Source organism: Pelophylax lessonae (assembly GCF_965119305.1).
Source record: "Pelophylax lessonae genome assembly, chromosome: 5".
In the NCBI taxonomy this organism is placed as follows: Eukaryota; Metazoa; Chordata; class Amphibia; order Anura; family Ranidae; genus Pelophylax; species Pelophylax lessonae.
This window is the reverse complement of record NC_138772.1, coordinates 556,234,935-556,252,958: the sequence shown is the minus strand read 5'-3', so window position 1 is coordinate 556,252,958 and position 18,024 is coordinate 556,234,935. Positions and strand designations below refer to the sequence as shown.

Below are 18,024 nucleotides of genomic sequence, written 5' to 3'. Positions count from 1 at the left end.
AAAGGTGGCGCTACAAAGTATTAACTTAAGGGGCTGAATAATTTTGCACACCCAATTTTTCAGTTTTTTATTTGTTAACAAAGTTTGAAATATCCAATAAATTTAGTTCCACTTCATGATTGTGTCCCACTTGTTGATTCTTCACAAAAAATTACAGTTTTATATCTTTATGTTTGAAGCCTGAAATGTGGCAAAAGTTCGAAAAGTTCAAGGGGGCCGAATACTTTCGCAAGGCACTGTAAATGATGAGGCTTCAGTAAAAAGTCCAAACATTCTGAATGAATAAGTGCAATAATGTGCAACATTATAATAATAATATAATAATGTGCAACACAATCATCAACGTAATAAAGATGGTGGGTGTAATAAATAAACATGCTGAAAAGGGATGAAAAAAGTCAATTACATACAGTATCTCACAAAAGTAAGTACACCCCTCACATTTTTGTAAATATTTTATTCTATCTTTTCATGTGACAACACTGAAGAAATGACACTTTGCTACAATGTAAAGTAGTGAGTGTACAGCTTGTATAACAGTGTAAGTTTGCTGTCCCCTCAAAATAACTCAACACACAGCCATTAATGTCTAAACCGCTGGCAACAAAAGTGAGTACACCCCTAAGTGACAATGTCCAAATTGGGTCCAATTAGCCATTTTCCCTCCCCGGTGTCATGTGACTCGTTCGTATTACAAGGTCTCAGGTGTGAATGGGGAGGTGTGGTAAATTTGGTGTTATCGCTCTCACTCTCTCATACTGGTCACTGGAAGTTCAACATGGCACCTCATGGCAAATAACTCTCTGAGGATCTAAAAAAAGAATTGTTGCTCTACATAAAGATGGCCTAGGCTATAAGAAGATTGCCAAGACCCTGAAACTGAGCTGCAGCACAGTGGCCAAGACCTTACAGCCGTTTAACAGGACAGGTTCCACTCAGAACAGGCCTCTCCATGGTTGACCAAAGAAGTTGAGTGCACGTGCTCAGCGTCATATCCAGAGGTTGTCTTTGGGAAATAAACGTATGAGTGCTGCCAGCATTGCTGCAGAGGTTGAAGGGGTGGGGGTCAGCCTGTCAGTGCTCAGACCATACGACGCACACTGCATCAAATTGGTCTGCATGGCTGTCGTCCCAGAAGGAAGCCTCTTCTAAAGATGATGCACAAGAAAGCCAGCAAACAGTTTGCTGAAGACAAGCAGACTAAGGACATGGATTACTGGAACCATCTCCTGTGCTCTGATGAGACCAAGATAAACTTATTTGGTTCAGATGGTGTCAAGCGTGTGTGGCGGCAACCAGGTGAGGAGTACAAAGACAAGTGTGTCTTCCTACAGTCAAGCATGGTGGTGGGGGTGTCATGGTCTGGGGCTGCATGAGTGCTGCCGGCACTGGGGAGCTACAGTTCATTGAGGGAACCATGAATGCCAACATGTACTGTGACATACTGAAGCAGAGCATGATCCCCTCCCTTCAGAGACTGGGCCGCAGGGCAGTATTCCAACATAACGACCCCAAACACACCTCCAAGATGACCACTGCCTTGCTAAAGAAGCTGAGGGTAAAGGTGATGGACTGGCCAAGCGTCTCCAGACCTAAACCCTATTGAGCATCTGTGGGACATCCTCAAACAGAAGGCGGAGGAGCGCAAGGTCTCTAACATCCACCAGCTCTGTGATGTCATCATGGAGGAGTGGAAGAGGACTCCAGTGACAACCTGTGAAGCTCTGGTGAACTCCATGCCCAAGAGGGTTAAGGCAGTGCTGGAAAATAATGGAGGCCACACAAAATATTGACACTTTGCGCCCAATTTGGACATTGTCACTTAGGGGTGTACTGACTTTTGTTGCCAGCAGTTTAGACATTAATGGCTGTGTGTTGAGTTATTTTGAGGGGACAGTAAATTTACACTGTTATACAAGCTGTACACTCACTACTTTACATTGTAGCAAAGTGTCATTTCTTCAGTGTTGTCACATGAAAGGTAGAATAAAATATTTACAAAAATGTGAGGGGTGTACTTATTTTTGTGAGATACTGTAACATCATATCACAACTTCTCCCTTCATGTGATAGATACAAAGTAATTCTTCAACGTTGGTGTCACCTCAGTGCTCTCAGGTCACTCATCTTACTGCTGCAAGGTAACAGCATTATTAATTTCTCTTTGGTGTAAATCTTTCACTCTCAGCGAATCTCTAGGGCAGAGGTCTCCAAACTGTGGCTGGTGGGCTAGACATGGCCCTTTGCTTGCCTTTATCCAGCCCTTGGGGCACTATTCCTCCCACTGACACCAAAGATGGGGATTATTCTTCCCACTGACACCAATAATGGGACACTATTCCTCCCACTGACACCAATGATGGGGCACTATTCCTCCCACTGACACCAATGATGGGGATTATTCTTCCCACTGACACCAATGATGGGGATTATTCTTCCCACTGACACCAATGATGGGACACTATTCCTCCCACTGACACCAATGATGGGGATTATTATTCTCACTGACACCAATGTTGGGGGACTTTTCCTCACACTGACACCAATGATGGGGATTATTCTTCCCACCGACACCAATGAGGGGGATTATTCTTCCCACTGACACCAATGATGGGACACTATTTCCCTAACTGACACCAATAATGGGACACTATTCCTCCCACTGACACCAATGATGGGCAATATTCTTCCCACTGACACCAATGATGGGGATTATTCTTCCCACTGACACCAATGATGGGACACTATTCCTCCCACTGACACCAATGATGGGGATTATTCTTCCCACTGACACCAATGATGGGGCACTATTCCTCCCACTGACACCAATGATGGGGATTATTCTTCCCACCGACACCAATGATGGGACACTATTCCTCCCACTGATACCAATTATAAGGATTATTCTTCCCACTGACACCAATGATGGGGCACTATTCCTCCCACTGACACCAATGATGGAGCACTATTCCTCCCACTGACACCAATGATGGGGATTATTCTTCCCAGTGACACCAATGATGAGACGCTATTCCTCCCACTGACACCAATGATGGGGCACTATTTCTCCCACTGACACCAATGATGGGGATTATTCTTCCCACTGACACCAATGATGGGGATTATTCTTCCCACTGACACCAATGATGGGACACTAATCCTCCCACTGACACCAATGATGGGGATTATTATTCTCACTGACACCAATGATGGGGGACTATTCCTCACACTGACACCAATGATGAGGATTATTCTTCCCACTGACACCAATTATGGGACACTATTCCCCTAACTGACACCAATGATGGGACACTATTCCTCCCACTGACACCAATGATGGGGAATATTCTTCCCACTGACACCAATGATGGGGATTATTCTTCCCACTGACACCAATGATGGGACACTATTCCTCCCACTGACACCAATGATGGGGATTATTCTTCCCACTGACACCAATGATGGGGCACTATTCCTCCCACTGACACCAATGATGGGGATTATTCTTCCCACCGACACCAATGATGGGACACTATTCCTCCCACTGATACCAATTATAAGGATTATTCTTCCCACTGACACCAATGATGGGGCACTATTCCTCCCACTGACACCAATGATAGGGATTATACTTCCCACCGACACCAATGATGAGGCGCTATTTCTCCCACCGTCCACAGGCTGCAGTATGTCATTTTTTACCCCCTCTGATCACCAAGTCTGAGGAATCTTCTACTCTCAATGAGTAACAGTAAACTGGCCCCTTTGCCTGGAAAGTTTGGAGACCTCTGCTCTAAGCAGTGGCGGCCAGTGCGTTGAGGGCGCAGGGGCGCTGCCCCCCCTATCCATGGGTCCGGCCCCCTAATCTACATGTGGGGCGCCGGACACATGGAGTTCAATAGGGCTTTTTTTTTTTTTTTGTATCACCTGATTAGAGCCAGAGGCTCTAATAGGCTTCAGCAAAGGGTGGACCTGGGGCGCAGAGCAGTGCACTCTGAGCCCACCCATTGTGTGACAATAGCGAATGAAAATTCGCTATTATCACACAGATCCTCCTCCTGGCCAATCAGGAAGCGGGCCCGAAACCCGCTTCCTGATTGGCCGAAAGGCAAACCCCATGCCATTGGCCGAGGAGGAGGTGGGAGGACTGAGGGGGGGGGGGGCACTGGTTTCGGGGGGGGGGGGGGGGGCTTGGCACGCTGATCTCTGCATTGAAGGGGGCACGATGATCTCTGCATTGAAGGAGGCACGATGATCTCTGCATTGAAGGGGGCACGATGATCTCTGCATTGAAGTGAGCACGATGATCTCTGCATTGAAGGGGTCACGATGATCTCTGCATTGAAGTGGGCACGATGATCTCTGCATTGAAGGGGGCACGCTGATCTCTGCATTGAAGTGGGCACGCTGATCTCTGCATTGAAGAGGGCACGATGATCTCTGTATTGAAGTGGGCACGATGATCTCTGCATTGAAGGGGGCACGCTGATCTCTGCATTGAAGGGGCACAATGCTCTCTGCATTGAAGGGGGCACGATGATCTCTGCATTGAAGGGTGCACGCTGATCTCTGCATTGAAGTGGGCACGATGATCTCTGCATTGAAGAGGGCACGATGATCTCTGTATTGAAGTGGGCACGATGATCTCTGCATTGAAGGGGGCACGATGATCTCTGCATTGAAGGGGGCACGATAATCTCTGCATTGAAGTGGGCACGATGATCCCTGTGCATTGAAAGGGGGGCACGCTGGTCACTGTGCATTGAAAGGGGGCACGCGTGTCACTGTGCATTGAAAGGGGGGCACGCTGGTCACTGTGCATTGAAAGGGGGCATGCTGGTCACTGTGCATTGAAAGGGGGCACGCTGGTCACTGTGCATTGAAAGGGGGGCACGCTGGTCACTGTGCATTGAAAGGGGGCATGCTGGTCACTGTGCATTGAAAGGGGGCACGCTGGTCACTGTGCATTGATAGGGGGCACGCTGGTCTCTGTGCATTGAAAGGGGGCACGCTGGTCTCTCTGCATTGAAAGGGGGCACGCTGGTCACTGTGCATTGAAAGGGGGGCACGCTGGTCACTGTGCATTGAAAGGGTCATTCTGGTCACTGTGCATTGAAAGGGGGCACGCTGGTCACTCTGCATTGAAAGGGGGCATGCTGGTCACTGTGCACTGAAAAGGGGCACGCTGGTCACTGTGTATTGAAAGGGGGCACGCTGGTCACTCTGCATTGAAAGGCGGCACGCTGGTCACTTTGTATTGAAAGGGGGCACACTGGTCTCTGTGCATTGAAAGGGGGTACGCTGGTCTCTCTGCATTGAAAGGGGGCACGCTGTACCTTGATTACTGAAGGCCCCTTTCACACTTTTGTGACCTGCAATTTTTACAGCGTTTTTTGCAGCAAAGCAATGCCTATTACATTTTTCTGTTTGCGCCCCCCCCCCCCCCCAAAAAAAAAATCTGAGCACCAGCCGCCACTGGCTCTAAGGTGTCACTTCCGCAGTCCTCCTCCCTTATTCTTTAGTGTAAGCTCACATTACGATGATGATAGTGTTTGCACATTATTGTCACTTATTCATACAGAATTTTTGGACTTTTTTCTGAAGTCTCATAATTTATAAACACTTCCTTTGTATATCGCACTTCTTGGCATCTTCACATTTACACTGCGATTGCGTTTTATGTTCGATATTCACTTTGGTATTTGCACTCGGGTTTATTTTTTTTATTTTTTTCAGGTGTATTTATTTTTAGGGCGGCAGATGAAAGGCGCGTGTTATCGGAGGGGGAAGGGAGACTTACGTGCTGCCACTCGATGCCCTCCCGCTGGTACTCGTCTTGTTCCTGGCGCAGGATCAGTTCGATGAACAGCTGCTGCAGCTTCTCGTTGCAGTAATTGATGCAGAACTGCTCGAAGCTGAGGACAGACGGACACCAGGAGATGGTTACAGCGACATTCACCTCCATCAAACCCCAAAAACCAGCAGAAACCCAACCAGTCCCATACAGAGAACACAACACATCCTGAGATCTGACATCGGGGAGCACCTCGGAGTCCCCACATTTCTCAGGGACCCCCCAAATAATCTGCTTATTATTAGTAATTGTTCTGAACCCCAAGAAATAGATTGTCCATGGAGGAGAACCAAATACATGGAACACCAACACACCCTCCTTTCCAAACTAACTGTATTAGTGAAGGAGAGGTAAAAGAGGATGGGAGAGGAGAGGAGAAGAGAGGAGAGGATGGGAGAGGAGTGGAGACGATGGGAGAGGAGATGAGAGAATGGGAAAGGAGAAGAGAGGCAAAGAATGGAGAGAGGTAAAGGAAAGGAGAAGAGAGGTAAACAATAGAGAGGAGAGGTAAAGGATAGGAGAGGAGCAGAGAGAAGAGGTAAAGAAAGGAGAAAGGTAAAGGTATGGGGAGGAGAGGTAAAAAAAAGGAGAGGAGAGGAGAGGAGAGGAGTAGAGAGGAGAGGTAAAGAAAGGAGAGAGGTAAAGGTATGGGGAGGAGAGGAGAGGTAAAGGACAGAGAGGAGAGGTAAGGAGAGGAGAGGTAAAAAAAAAGGAGAGGAGAGGAGTAGAGAGGAGAGGTAAAGAAAGGAGAGAGGTAAAGGTATGGGGAGGAGAGGAGAGGTAACGGACAGAGAGGAGAGTTAAAGGAGAGGAGCAGAGAGGAGAGGTAAGGAGAGGAGAGGAACAGAGAGAAGAGGTAAAGAAAGGAAAGAGGTAAAGGAATGGGGAGGAGAGGAGAGGTAAAGGACAGAGAGGAGAGGTAAGGAGAGGAGAGGTAAAAAAAGGAGAGAGGTAAAGGTAAGGGGAGGAGAGGTAAAGGAGAGGAGAGGTAAAGAAAGGTAAGGAGAGGAGAGGTAAAAATAGAGAGGATAGGTAAAGGAAAAGAGAGGAAAGGAGAGTTAAAGAAAGGAAAAGATAGGTAAGGAACAGAGATGAGAGGTAAAGGAGAGAAGCAGAGAGGAGAGGTAAAGAAAGGTAAGGAGAGGAGAGGTAAAAAAGAGAGAAGAGGTAAAACATAATTATCACAAATAAACTAACTGGGTTGGGAAAGGAGAGGAAAAGAGATGAGAGATGAGGAGAGGTAAAAATATGAGATGAGAGGAGAGTTAAAGAAAGGAGAAGATAGGTAAAGAACAGAGAGTAGAGGTAAAGGATAGGAGAGGAGCAAAGAGTAGAGGTAAAAAATGAGAGGAGAGTTAAAGAAAAAAGAGGTAAAGAATGGAGAGGAGGGGTAATGAACAGAGGGGAGAGGAGCACACTGGAGAGGTAGAGAAAGGTAAGGAAAGGAGAGCAACCAACAGATTCCTCTCCTCATAATAAACTGATTGTGTTAGGAAAGGAAAGGAGATGAGAGGTAAAGAAAAGAAGCAAAAGCAAGAAAAGGGAAAAGAATAGAAAAGATAGGAGAGGAGATAGGAGAGAAAAAGAGAAGAGGAAAAGGAAATTAACCTAAAAGAGAGGAGAGGAAATGAATAAAAAAGAAAAAAGAGAGGAGATGCAATGAGAGAAAAGAAGGGGGGAGGGGGGAGGGAAGAGGAAAACAAATTAGAGTATAGAAAATTTAAAAATAAAAAAGATAAGAAATGCATAAAAGAAGAAGAAAGGAAATGATATAAAAGGAGGGTGATGGGGGAAGGAAAGAAAGAGGAAAGGGTGAGTATGGAAAGGAAATGAAGAGAAAAGAGGCGATGAACTGAAAGGAGAACAATGGAAAGGAGAGCAGAGCAACTAACAGGCAATTATCCCTCCCCCCATCCCCCCAACCTAGTTGTGTTAGGAAAGCAAGAAAGGAGAGGAGAGGCAAAGAACATAGAGAAAAAAAAAAAAAGGAAAGGGAAAGGAACAGAAAAGGTCAGAGAGTAGACGTGAGGAGAGAAAAGGAGAAGAGGAAAAGAGGAGTGGAGAGGAGAAGAGGAAAAGGAGAGGAACATAAATAGGAGAGGAGAAGAGGAAATGAAGAAGAACATAAGTAGGAGAGGAGAAGAGGAAAAGGAGAAGAACATAAATAGGAGAGGAGAGGAGAGAAGAGGAGAGGAGAGGAGAAGAGGAGAGGAAAGGAGAAGAGGAAAAGGAGAGGAACAAAAGAGGAGAGGAGAAGAGAAGAGAAGAGAAGAGAAGAGAAGAGAAGAGAAGAGAAGAGGAAAAGTAGAGGAACAAAAGAGGAGAGGAGAGGGGAGGAGAGGGGAGGAGAGGAACATGAAGAGGAGAGGAAAGGAGAAGAGAAGAGGAAAAGGAGAGGAACATAAAGAGGAGAGGAGAGGAGAAGAGGGAAAGGAGAGGAACATAAAGAGGAGAGGTGAGGAGAGGGGAAAAGGAAAAGGAGAGGAACATCAGAGAAGAGAGGAGAGGAGAGGAAAGGAGAAGAGGAAAAGGAGAGGAACATAAAGAGGAGAGGAGAGGATAGAAAAAAGGAAAGTAGCGTGGAAGAATGGAAAGGAGAGAGGATAAGGAACATAAGAAAAGGAAAGGAGAGGAAATGAGTATAATTGTGTGCATTTTATGCCCATATAATTGTTGCAGAATTCGTATAATTGGAAGCTTCACCAATGAATTCTCCCTCACAGAGAAGTCTCACTTCTTTAGTTGCATTTTCTGCTAAGTAAACCAAAGAAATGGGGTGATATAATAGAGGTTATAGGGAGGGGACGGAGTGGGAGATTGAAGTCCTCAATAGAGGTAAAACCTAAAATCTGGTGAAGGTGGAGAGGAGGGATCTTTTCTCTGAATGGATGTCGGTCTGGGCAGAGTGCGGAGTGTTTGCGTACCGCGCTGTCCGCCCACTCACACCTCATTTCTACCTTATTCCTTATTATTGCCTCCCTCCACATCTGGGTCAGGTGACAACCACGCCATAGAACATGTTATGTGACACGTGAGCAGCCGGCACGGGGAGGCAGGAAGCACGTGCCAGAAAATAAACACATTTGTCTGCCTTCCTCCCTCTGCGATCCATTATATACCGCAGAATCCTGACTGTGCCCAACGCAGAGGAGAGCGATGACTCATCCCATGTGTGTGTGCTCCCACCCTTCCCTACTCCCACCCTCCAATCCCCACCATTCTACAAATATACCCTCTATACCTTCTGTATTCTAATATTCACCCTAATAGATTGTAAGCTCTTCTACCTTCTGTATCCTCCCTTATATCCTAATAGATTGTAAGCTCTTCCACCTTCTGTACCCTCCTTTATATCCTAATAGATTGTAAGCTCTTCTACCTTCTGTATCCTCCCTTATAGCCTTATAGATTGTAAGCTCTTCTACCTCTTGTATCCTCCCTTATAGTTATATCCTAATAGATTGCAAGCCCTTCTACCTTCTGTATCCTCTCTTATACCGTAATAGATTGTAAGCTCTTCTACCTTCTGTATCCTCCCTTATATCCTAATAGATTGTAAGCTCCTCTACTTTCTTTATCCACCCCGATACCCTCTCAGATTGTAAGCTCTTCTGTATCCTCCATATACCCTAATAGAGTGTAAGCTCTTCAACCTTCTGTATCTTCCCTTATACCCTTGTCGATTGTAAGCTCTTCCACCTTCTGTATCCTGCTTAATACCCTAATAGAGTGTAAGCTCTTCCACCTTCCGTATCCTGCTTAATACCCTAATAGAGTGTAAGCTCTTCCACCTTCTGTATCCTCCTTTATACCCTAATAGATTGTAAGCTCTTCCACCTTCTGTATCCTCCCTTATACCCTAATAGATTGTAAGCTCTTCCACCTTCTGTATCCTCCCTTATAACCTAATAGATTGTAAGCTCTTCTTCCTTCTGTATCCTCCCTTATACCCTAATAGATTGTAAGCTCTTCTACCTTCTGTATCCTTCTTTATACCCTAATAGATTGTAAGCTCTTCCACCTTCTGTATCCTTCCTAATACCCTAATAGATTATAAGCTCTTCTGCTTTCTTTATCTTCCCTTGTACCCTAATAGATTGTAAGCTCTCCAACCTTCTGTATCCTCCCTGATATCCTAATAGAGTGTAAGCTGTTCTACCTTCTGTATCCTCCCTTATAACCTAATAGATTGTAAGCTCTTCTTCCTTCTGTATCCTCCCTTATACCCTAATAGATTGTAAGCTCTTCCACCTTCTGTATCCTCATTTATACCCTAATAGATTGTAAGTTCTTCCACCTTCTGTATCCTCCCTTATAGCCTTATAGATTGTAAGCTCTTCCACCTTCTGTATCCCGCTTAATACCCTAATAGAGTATAAGCTCTTCTACCTTCTGTATCCTCCCTTATATCCTAATAGATTGTAAGCTCTTCTACCTTCTGTATCCTCCCTAATACCCTAATAGATTGTAAGCTCTTCTACCTTCTATATCCTCCTTTATATCCTAATAGATTGTAAGCTCTCCTACCTTCTGTATCCTCCCTTATACCCTAATAGATTGTAAGCTCTTCTACCTTCTTTATCCTTCCTTCGTTATACCCTAATAGATTGCTTTCTGTATCCTCTAGATGGGTTCCCTGGTGGGAGCACTGAGCCCGGGATCCCAGGGCTGGCTGAGCCTATGATGTAGCTTATAAAACGTAGAAGTCTTTTAGCGGCTTTGAGCGACGGGTCTGGAGAATTGAACAGTAAAAGGCGTTTTAAAACCAATTTTCCAGCCTGGCACCATGTTGCCATAGTAATACGGCAGTACGGGAGTCAGTGAGTCCACGGATCAGCAGTTTTCAGTGTCGGAGGATTGGAGTTGCTATCTTTCAGCGCCCACTGCTTCAGCAGCACGATATATATAAAGGAGTATATTGTTAGCGGGGCTCCTTTAAAGAGAACCCGTCACCTGAACATTGATACTGGCAGCCCAAGCAGACTCAGAACTGCCACTCTATAGTATTCCCCGTCACTCCTTCTACTAAAAGGTTATGTAGAGAGGCGGGAGGAGGGGCAGGAGGAGCTGGGCCAGCACAGACTGTAATTAGATACTCCCAGAAGACCTGAAGGAAAAGTTTTGGGGATTTTAAAGGTGCCACATAGAGATATTAATAATTTTCATTAAAAGTTCATAATTTATTGGTCAAACATGTTAAATAAAAATTTCAGAATAAATCATAAGCGACCCTAACACGTATCTTGTTGTTATATCCAAAGCGATAATAAAATAGTCACTCCCAACATGTTTCACCCATTGGGCTTCTTCAGGACAGATACTCCCAGACAAAGATGTACGCAGCCTATTGTATTAGGGTAGGATAGGCACCCCTAATACACACATGCATACAGACACACACACTCTTATTAATTCATGTAAACAAATATTTTTATTAATGTTCTAATACATTTTACATCTCATGGTAGAGCCGGTCAAAGGAAGAGAGAGAGAAAAAGGGAGGTGAGAGGTAGAGGGGGGAGTGAGAGGGGAATGAGAAAGAGAGGGGGGTGAGAGAAATATAGAGGGGGGGGGTGAGAAAGAGAGGGAGGTGAGAGAGGGTGTGAGAGAAAGGGGTGGGGGTTGAGTGAGAGAGGGGGATAAGAGAGAGGGGGGAGAGAGAAAGAGGGGAGGAGAGAGAGAGAGCAAGAGAAGGGGGAGAGAGAGGAAAGGTAAGAGAGAGGGGAGTGAGGGGGGGGCGAGAGAGAGGGGAGTGAGAAAGAGAGGGGGTGAGAAGGGGTGAAGGTGAGAGAGAGAACAGGGGTGAGAGAAATATAGGGGGAGTAAGAAAGAGAGGGAGGTGAGAGGTAGAGGGGGGAGTGAGAGGCAAATGAGAAAGAGAGGGGAGGTGAGAGAAATATAGAGGGGGGGGTGAGAAAGAGAGGGAGGTGAGAGAGGGTGTTAGAGAAAGGGGTGGGGGGTGAGGGAGAGAGGGGGATAAGAGAGAGGGGGAGAGAGAGAGCGAGAGAGGAGGGTGAGAGAAAGAGGGGGTGAGAGAGAGAGCAAGAGAAGGGGGAGAGAGAGGAAAGGGGAGAGTGAGAGAGGGGAGTGAGGGGAGGGGAGGAAGAGAGAGAGGAGTGAGAAAGAGAGGAGGAGAGAGAGAGAGAGAGGGAGAGCGAGAGAGGAGGGTGAGAGAAAGAGGGGGTATGAGAGAGAGCAAGATAAGGGGGAGAGAGGAAAGGAGAGAGAGAGGGGAGTGAGAAAGAGAGGGAGGTGAGAGAGGGTATGATAGAAGGGGGGTGAGGGTGAGCGAGAGAGGATGGTGAGAGAAAGGGGGGGGGGATGAGAGAGAGAGAGCAAGAGAAGGGGGAGAGAGAGGAAAGGGGAGTGAGAGAGAGGGGAGTGAGGGGGGGCAAGAGAGAGAGAGGAGTGAGAAAGAGAGGGGGGTGAGAAGGGGTGAGAGAGAGAAGGGGGTGAGGGCGGGAGAGAGAGAGGGGGGATGTGAAAGGGAGGAAAGTGAAGGGGGTGAGAGAGAAGAAAATGAGGGAGTGAGAAAGGGAATGACGAGGGAGAGAGAGAAGGGGGTAGAGAGAGGGGGTGAGAGAAAGAGAAAGGGGGTGTTCAGTATGCATGCTACTTACAATCATGGCCTCAGGCTGGTCTCCCTGAGGCTCACAGTTCTGTACACTGAATGATACACTGGCAGCTGGGATGATTAGGGTGTGCCCAGGCATACCCGGCACACCCCTTGTGCATGCCTATTCTCCCAGAAGACAGGGCTATTACATGCAAAAAGGGAGGGGGTTTCTCTGTTATGTAAATAATCAGTTTGGGGCAGATTTGTTTTTAGAGTTATGAGTATGGGGGTTTGCTATACTGTTGGGGGTTAGGGTTTACTGGTATGCATGCTTTATCTGCTGGTCCCATTCAGCACCCTCCTCTAAATATGTGGGGATTGCCCATCATGCCCAATTTATAACCAGGGAAACAATCCCCTGATAGTGTGCCCGATTCCATGTGCTCCATATCTCTGAAACAGAATTCCATCAGGTCTCAAGCTCCTCTCTGCTCCACCTATGGCGCTCCAGCTGTCAGGACCGGGATCTGAACCTGTGATCTCGTCTGGGTCTGGCAGTATCCCTTCTTGCTCAGCTGCCTGAGATGCTGGACAGATCCCTGGACAATTCCTTGGATAATCTTGCCTTGTCTCTTGTTTCTGGTGAACCTTGAACTCTTTGCACCTCCCACGGACTTCCCATTTAAGCCATGCCTTTGCACTTCCTGTTTGCCAGATTATTGTGCTCTCTCTAACCAATAGCTTGCTCTTGTCACTCCTGCTGCCATCTGTATCTTCGCTACAACTCAATACCAACCTTTGGCTTGTTTCACGACTACGTTTCCGCCTGATCCTAATCTGAAACCACTTGCTACTGACCTTTTGCTTGTTTATTGACTACGCTTCTGCTTGATCCCTACCTGATATATCTGCTACTGGACCCCGGCTTCCACACCTCCTGGTGGGGCGATCCTGAGGACTGCAACCTGGAACTAACACGCAGCAAAATCCATTTTCATCATCAGGAGCGCTGTTGATAACCAGTTAGTACTCCGCACCTTGGGTGATCCCGTGTCATCCACCAGGGTGACCTGCTTGTAAACTTATCCTGCTGGTCAGTGGGAGGCTCTCTACTGGTATAGCTACTGGTCTCCAGGCCTGATCCCTGACTGTGACACCGGCACAGACATCATATCCTCCCATCTCATTATCTCTAACCCTACTACTAGGGGGAAAATTTTACCAATTTCCAATGCAAAGGCCACCAAATCCCATTTATTCCAGCCAAGGTTACCTGGCCCATTGGCTTCTTCTTTGGTCCCACCCAATTCCCCTCAGATCCTTACCTTCTAAAGTGTTATCTCCTTAATGTTGTTGAGTAAAGCAGTCCACATACAATTGTCATTAACTTTTAACTGGAATGTTTCTTTGCAATAGAATTCACTTTCAACCTCACAAATCTGTTAATAGTCTCATGTCATTATTGGATTATCAAAAAGAGCGCTGTCTCTGTAGACCACCTAACTCCACATGGAAGAAGAGGACCTCTCCCACTTTACCTTACTTCCATAATGCAGGCATCCTGGAAGATCCCCAGGGGAGCATGGCCAATGGCACTGCTTAACCGAACACAAAGTTATAGGAGCTTTCCCGAAGGAAGCATGGCCAAGGGTGTTAAATTCTCCTGGGTTTGTTTCAAGGTCTCTCCATGCGTTCCTATTGGCAGCCATCTTGGACATGTGCAGACTGCTGCCTCTTAAAGACTCTGATTGCATCATCGCTTCCTGCTGCCTGGGTGTGGCACATTGATGATACTGCACACCTGACTATATCTATCACCTGTTGGGTTGCAATCCTTGCCCTTGTGTTTGTGCTCCAAGGGGCATCTTTGCTATCGGTCTTCTGTTCTCTTTCTGTTCTCTGTGTTCCTCCCTGTATGACCTGGCTTGGCTGATGACTCTCCTGGCTCTTGACCAATGTTCCCTTTAATTTTTTACTGTGCTGAGCAAAATAAAAAAATTTCTGAGCGCAAACCTTCAGACTGAGCAATTTCATCAAAAATCTTATACTGTCACAATCAATGCAGAGTGCCCACAGCATTGCCCCCAATCAATGCAGAGTGCCCACAGCATTGCCCCCAATCAATGCAAAGTGCACTGCCCACAGCATTGCCCCCAATCAATGCAGAGTGCCCACAGCATTGCCCCCAATCAATGCAGAGTGCCCACAGCATTGCCCCCAATCAATGCAGAGTGCCCACATCTTTGCCCCCAATCAATGCAGAGTGCCCACATCTTTGCCCCCAATCAATGCAGAGATGCCAGCATTCCCCCCGCAAGACCCCCCCCACGCGAGACCCGTGCACTTACCTCACGGCAGCATCTATTCAGTCCCCGCGTCCCCGCGTCTCCTCAGTCCTCCCGCCTCCTCCTCGCCCAATGGCATGGGGTTTGCCTTTCGGCCAAGAAGGAAGTGGGAGGACCCGCTCCCTGATTGGCCAGGAGGAGGATCCGTGTGACAATAGCGAATTTTCATTCGCTATTGTCACACAATGGGCGGGCTCGGGGAGCACTGCTCTGCTCCCCGGCCACCACAGTAAAATAATGTAAAGTTCCTCGGGCGGCCCAGTACCGTTTCATGCACGGACCGGTACCAGTCTGCGGCCCGGTTGCCTTCACGTCGTCTGCGGCTGCGCGGTCTGCATTTGTGCTGCGCGGGACCTTCAATTAGACTGCGCGTCCGCGCATGCGCACAGCTTAAAGGGAACATTGCTCTTGACCCAGCATGTGCAGACGACCTGGCAATGGCAGACGACCTGGCATCGGCAGACTACCCACTTCTGGACCCGACCCCGGCTTGGATGACTACCCGCTCCTGGACTTGACCCCGGCTTGTTCCTGCTCTTTCTTCCTCACTCTTGCTGTGCGATTATTGTTGTTTTCTCCAATAAACTGCTTTATTTTACCTGCATCCCCATGTGGTCTGGGTTTCTGGCACCCTGACAATTGGGGCTGCTAAACTACACACAGAGGTACAGGAGATCTCTCACTTCACCTAAGCTCTGTAAAAGAGGCATGTTTGGATATTCCCAGAGCAACATAGCTAATGTTAATGTACTCTCCCAATTTGGGGTTGCTTAACTCCACAAAAATAAACCAGAGCTCTCCCACTTCCCCTTACCTTCTAAATGAGACATGCTCAGGGCATCCATCAGAGGGGAACAGCCCATACACATGTAGGAGGCCGGGGCATCCCGTGGAGCCCCAAACAGGGCCCTCATTAGCACAGGGCAAAATGGGCAGCTGCCCAGGGCCCAGTCATTGCTGTGGGTCCCAAAGCAGCTGTGACTTGAGCCCGCAATGCACGCATAGTTGCCACGATTTTCATTAAGCTGTCCTAAAGTGGATGTGTCCTGCACTAAATAACAGAAATAAGGTCCTGTCTGCTCTCTCTTACAGATGCTTAACCTTCCCCCACCGCTCTGTCTCTCTCCTGGCCCTGTTCAACATACCCGCCCCCCAAACACAATTCTCCACCCCTGCAGCAATCTGTCCAATCACGGGTGCATAGTGTGCCATCCAGACCCGCCCCCTTTGAAAAGTTGGGCCAGCGGGGAAGTTTTAATATGGAATTGTGATAGTTTGGAGCTGTAAGTCCAGAGAGAGCAAGGTGAGCCCTGGGACTGAGGAGGGACTGTACATCTGGATCAGGGCTGCTCTGAGGGCGTAGGGTGAATAGAAGAATTACAGAGGGAGGACACTGTGAGAGAGGACAAACACAGCAAGGAGATGAGACTGGATGAGGATGGCATTGGATGGAGAAGGAGGAGAACATGTGATGGGGGAGGGCCCGGGAGGAGGAGGACATGTGCTGGGGGAGATGAGACTGGAAGAGGAGGATATGGGAAGAGGGAGATGAGACTGGAAGAGGAGGTCTTGGGATTTTGGAGATGAGACTGGAAGAGGAGTGTAGTATGGTAAGCAACGGGTTAAGTTGCTGTCTGCAAAATGTTACAATTATGTATATGTCTGGGAGCTGGGTGTGGCTGAAGTGAGTTGCATGCTGATGTGCAGTGAATAAAGAAGCAACCTGTACAAGCCTGTCTCTGTTAATACACTACATTTTGGCGACGAGGATGGCTAGCTTTCTGGATTTACCGGCTATCGGACCGTTTGATGTGTCTGGAGACCACACTAGTCTCTCACAGCGCTGGGACAAGTGGAAGAAGGGATTTCAGCTCTATGTTATAGCCACAGGAGTGACTGCACCTGCTCAGAAGAGAGCCATGCTGCTGCATCTAGCTGGACCTCAAGTTCAGGACATTTTTGAAACCCTGGGAGCAACAGGGGAAGATTCAGACTATGAGACAGCCATGAATAGACTGAGTGAGTACTTTGAGCCAAAGAAAAATATTCCCTATGAAAGATATAAGTTTAGACAGGCTGTGCAAGAACTGGGAGAAACCACAGACAGTTATGTGACTAGGCTGAAATATCTGGCAAAGTCTTGTGATTTTGGAACTGTAACTGAGGAAATAATCAGAGATCAGGTCATAGAGAAATGCACATCTGTGCACCTCAGGAGGAGATTATTGAGAGAACCTAGTCTCACACTTACTAGTCTGCAGGAGATTGCAAGAGCCATTGAACTGTCTGAGCTCCAGGCTCTGCATATTGAAACCAAGAACACTGCATCTGTCAATACAGTCTCCAAACCTACCTATAATAATAGGAATATCTGGAGTAGGAAAGAGAGTTTTCCAAAGAGGACTTTACATATCACCTGCAATAAATGTGGCAGGGCGGGACACACAAGTCAGGACTGCACTGTGGTACAGAATAAAATGTGCTTTGCTTGTGGAAAGACAGGTCATTTTGCAGCTGTGTGTAGAAGTACAACCAGAGATAACAAAACCAAAGGACAATCTGCACAAGTAAATGTTATAGCTGAGGATAAAGAGAGTGCTCCTGACTGTGAATTTATATTCTCCCTGTGTTCTCTGCAAGCCGGGACATTAACCATTAAGATTGGAAATACGGATGTGTCAGTGTTGATTGACTCTGGAGCTACATGCAATGTTATGGACTTGGCTTCTTGGCACAGTCTTAATGGCAGAGAAAATCACCTTAAATTGTGTAACACCACTAAACAGATTTATACTTATGGCTCCAGTACACCACTGCAACTTAAAGGCAAATTTTATACCTCTGTTCAAACACATGAGACTGGTCCTCCATTGCAGACCGAATTCTATGTTGTAGATGGCACAGGGTCGCCTCTGCTTGGTCGTCAAACTGCAATGGCACTAGGGGTGTTACAGATTGGCCGTGATGTAGGCAGCGCAAGAGTGAATATGGTGTCTCCTGCTATTTCTGCATTGAATGAGGAATTACGCACTTTTGTGTGACCATCTAAATCCTCTAAAACCACTTGAGTACCACTTTTCTCCTTTACAACATAAGGCTCAGGTTCAAAGGACGGAGCATGTTTGTTAAACCGATCACTTTGAAGCAACACCTTATCACCCTGTTGAAGGCCACTAGGTTGACAATGGCGGCGGTGGTTTGCATACTGTTCAGCCCGGATCTTCCTGCCTGTCTCTGTTAATACACTACAAGGAGGACATGAGATGGGG

At 47.1% G+C, this 18,024-nt stretch overlaps 1 protein-coding gene and 1 long non-coding RNA gene across 3 annotated transcripts in view; both read right to left on the bottom strand.

The window, feature by feature from the left end:
- The window catches only part of LOC309556750, a 489,144-nt gene that overhangs the window by 241,699 nt on the left and 229,421 nt on the right, over positions 1-18,024 (bottom strand). The gene's annotated exons all lie outside the window — the stretch shown is intronic.
- Positions 1-18,024, bottom strand: part of LOC309556744 (unconventional myosin-Ig-like) — a 314,471-nt gene that overhangs the window by 201,729 nt on the left and 94,718 nt on the right. For both annotated transcript variants that reach the window (XM_082259231.1, XM_082259232.1), the window contains exon 10: positions 5,801-5,915. In XM_082259231.1, coding sequence (XP_082115357.1) covers positions 5,801-5,915 — 115 coding nt within the window. The remainder of the gene's footprint in view (positions 1-5,800; positions 5,916-18,024) is intronic.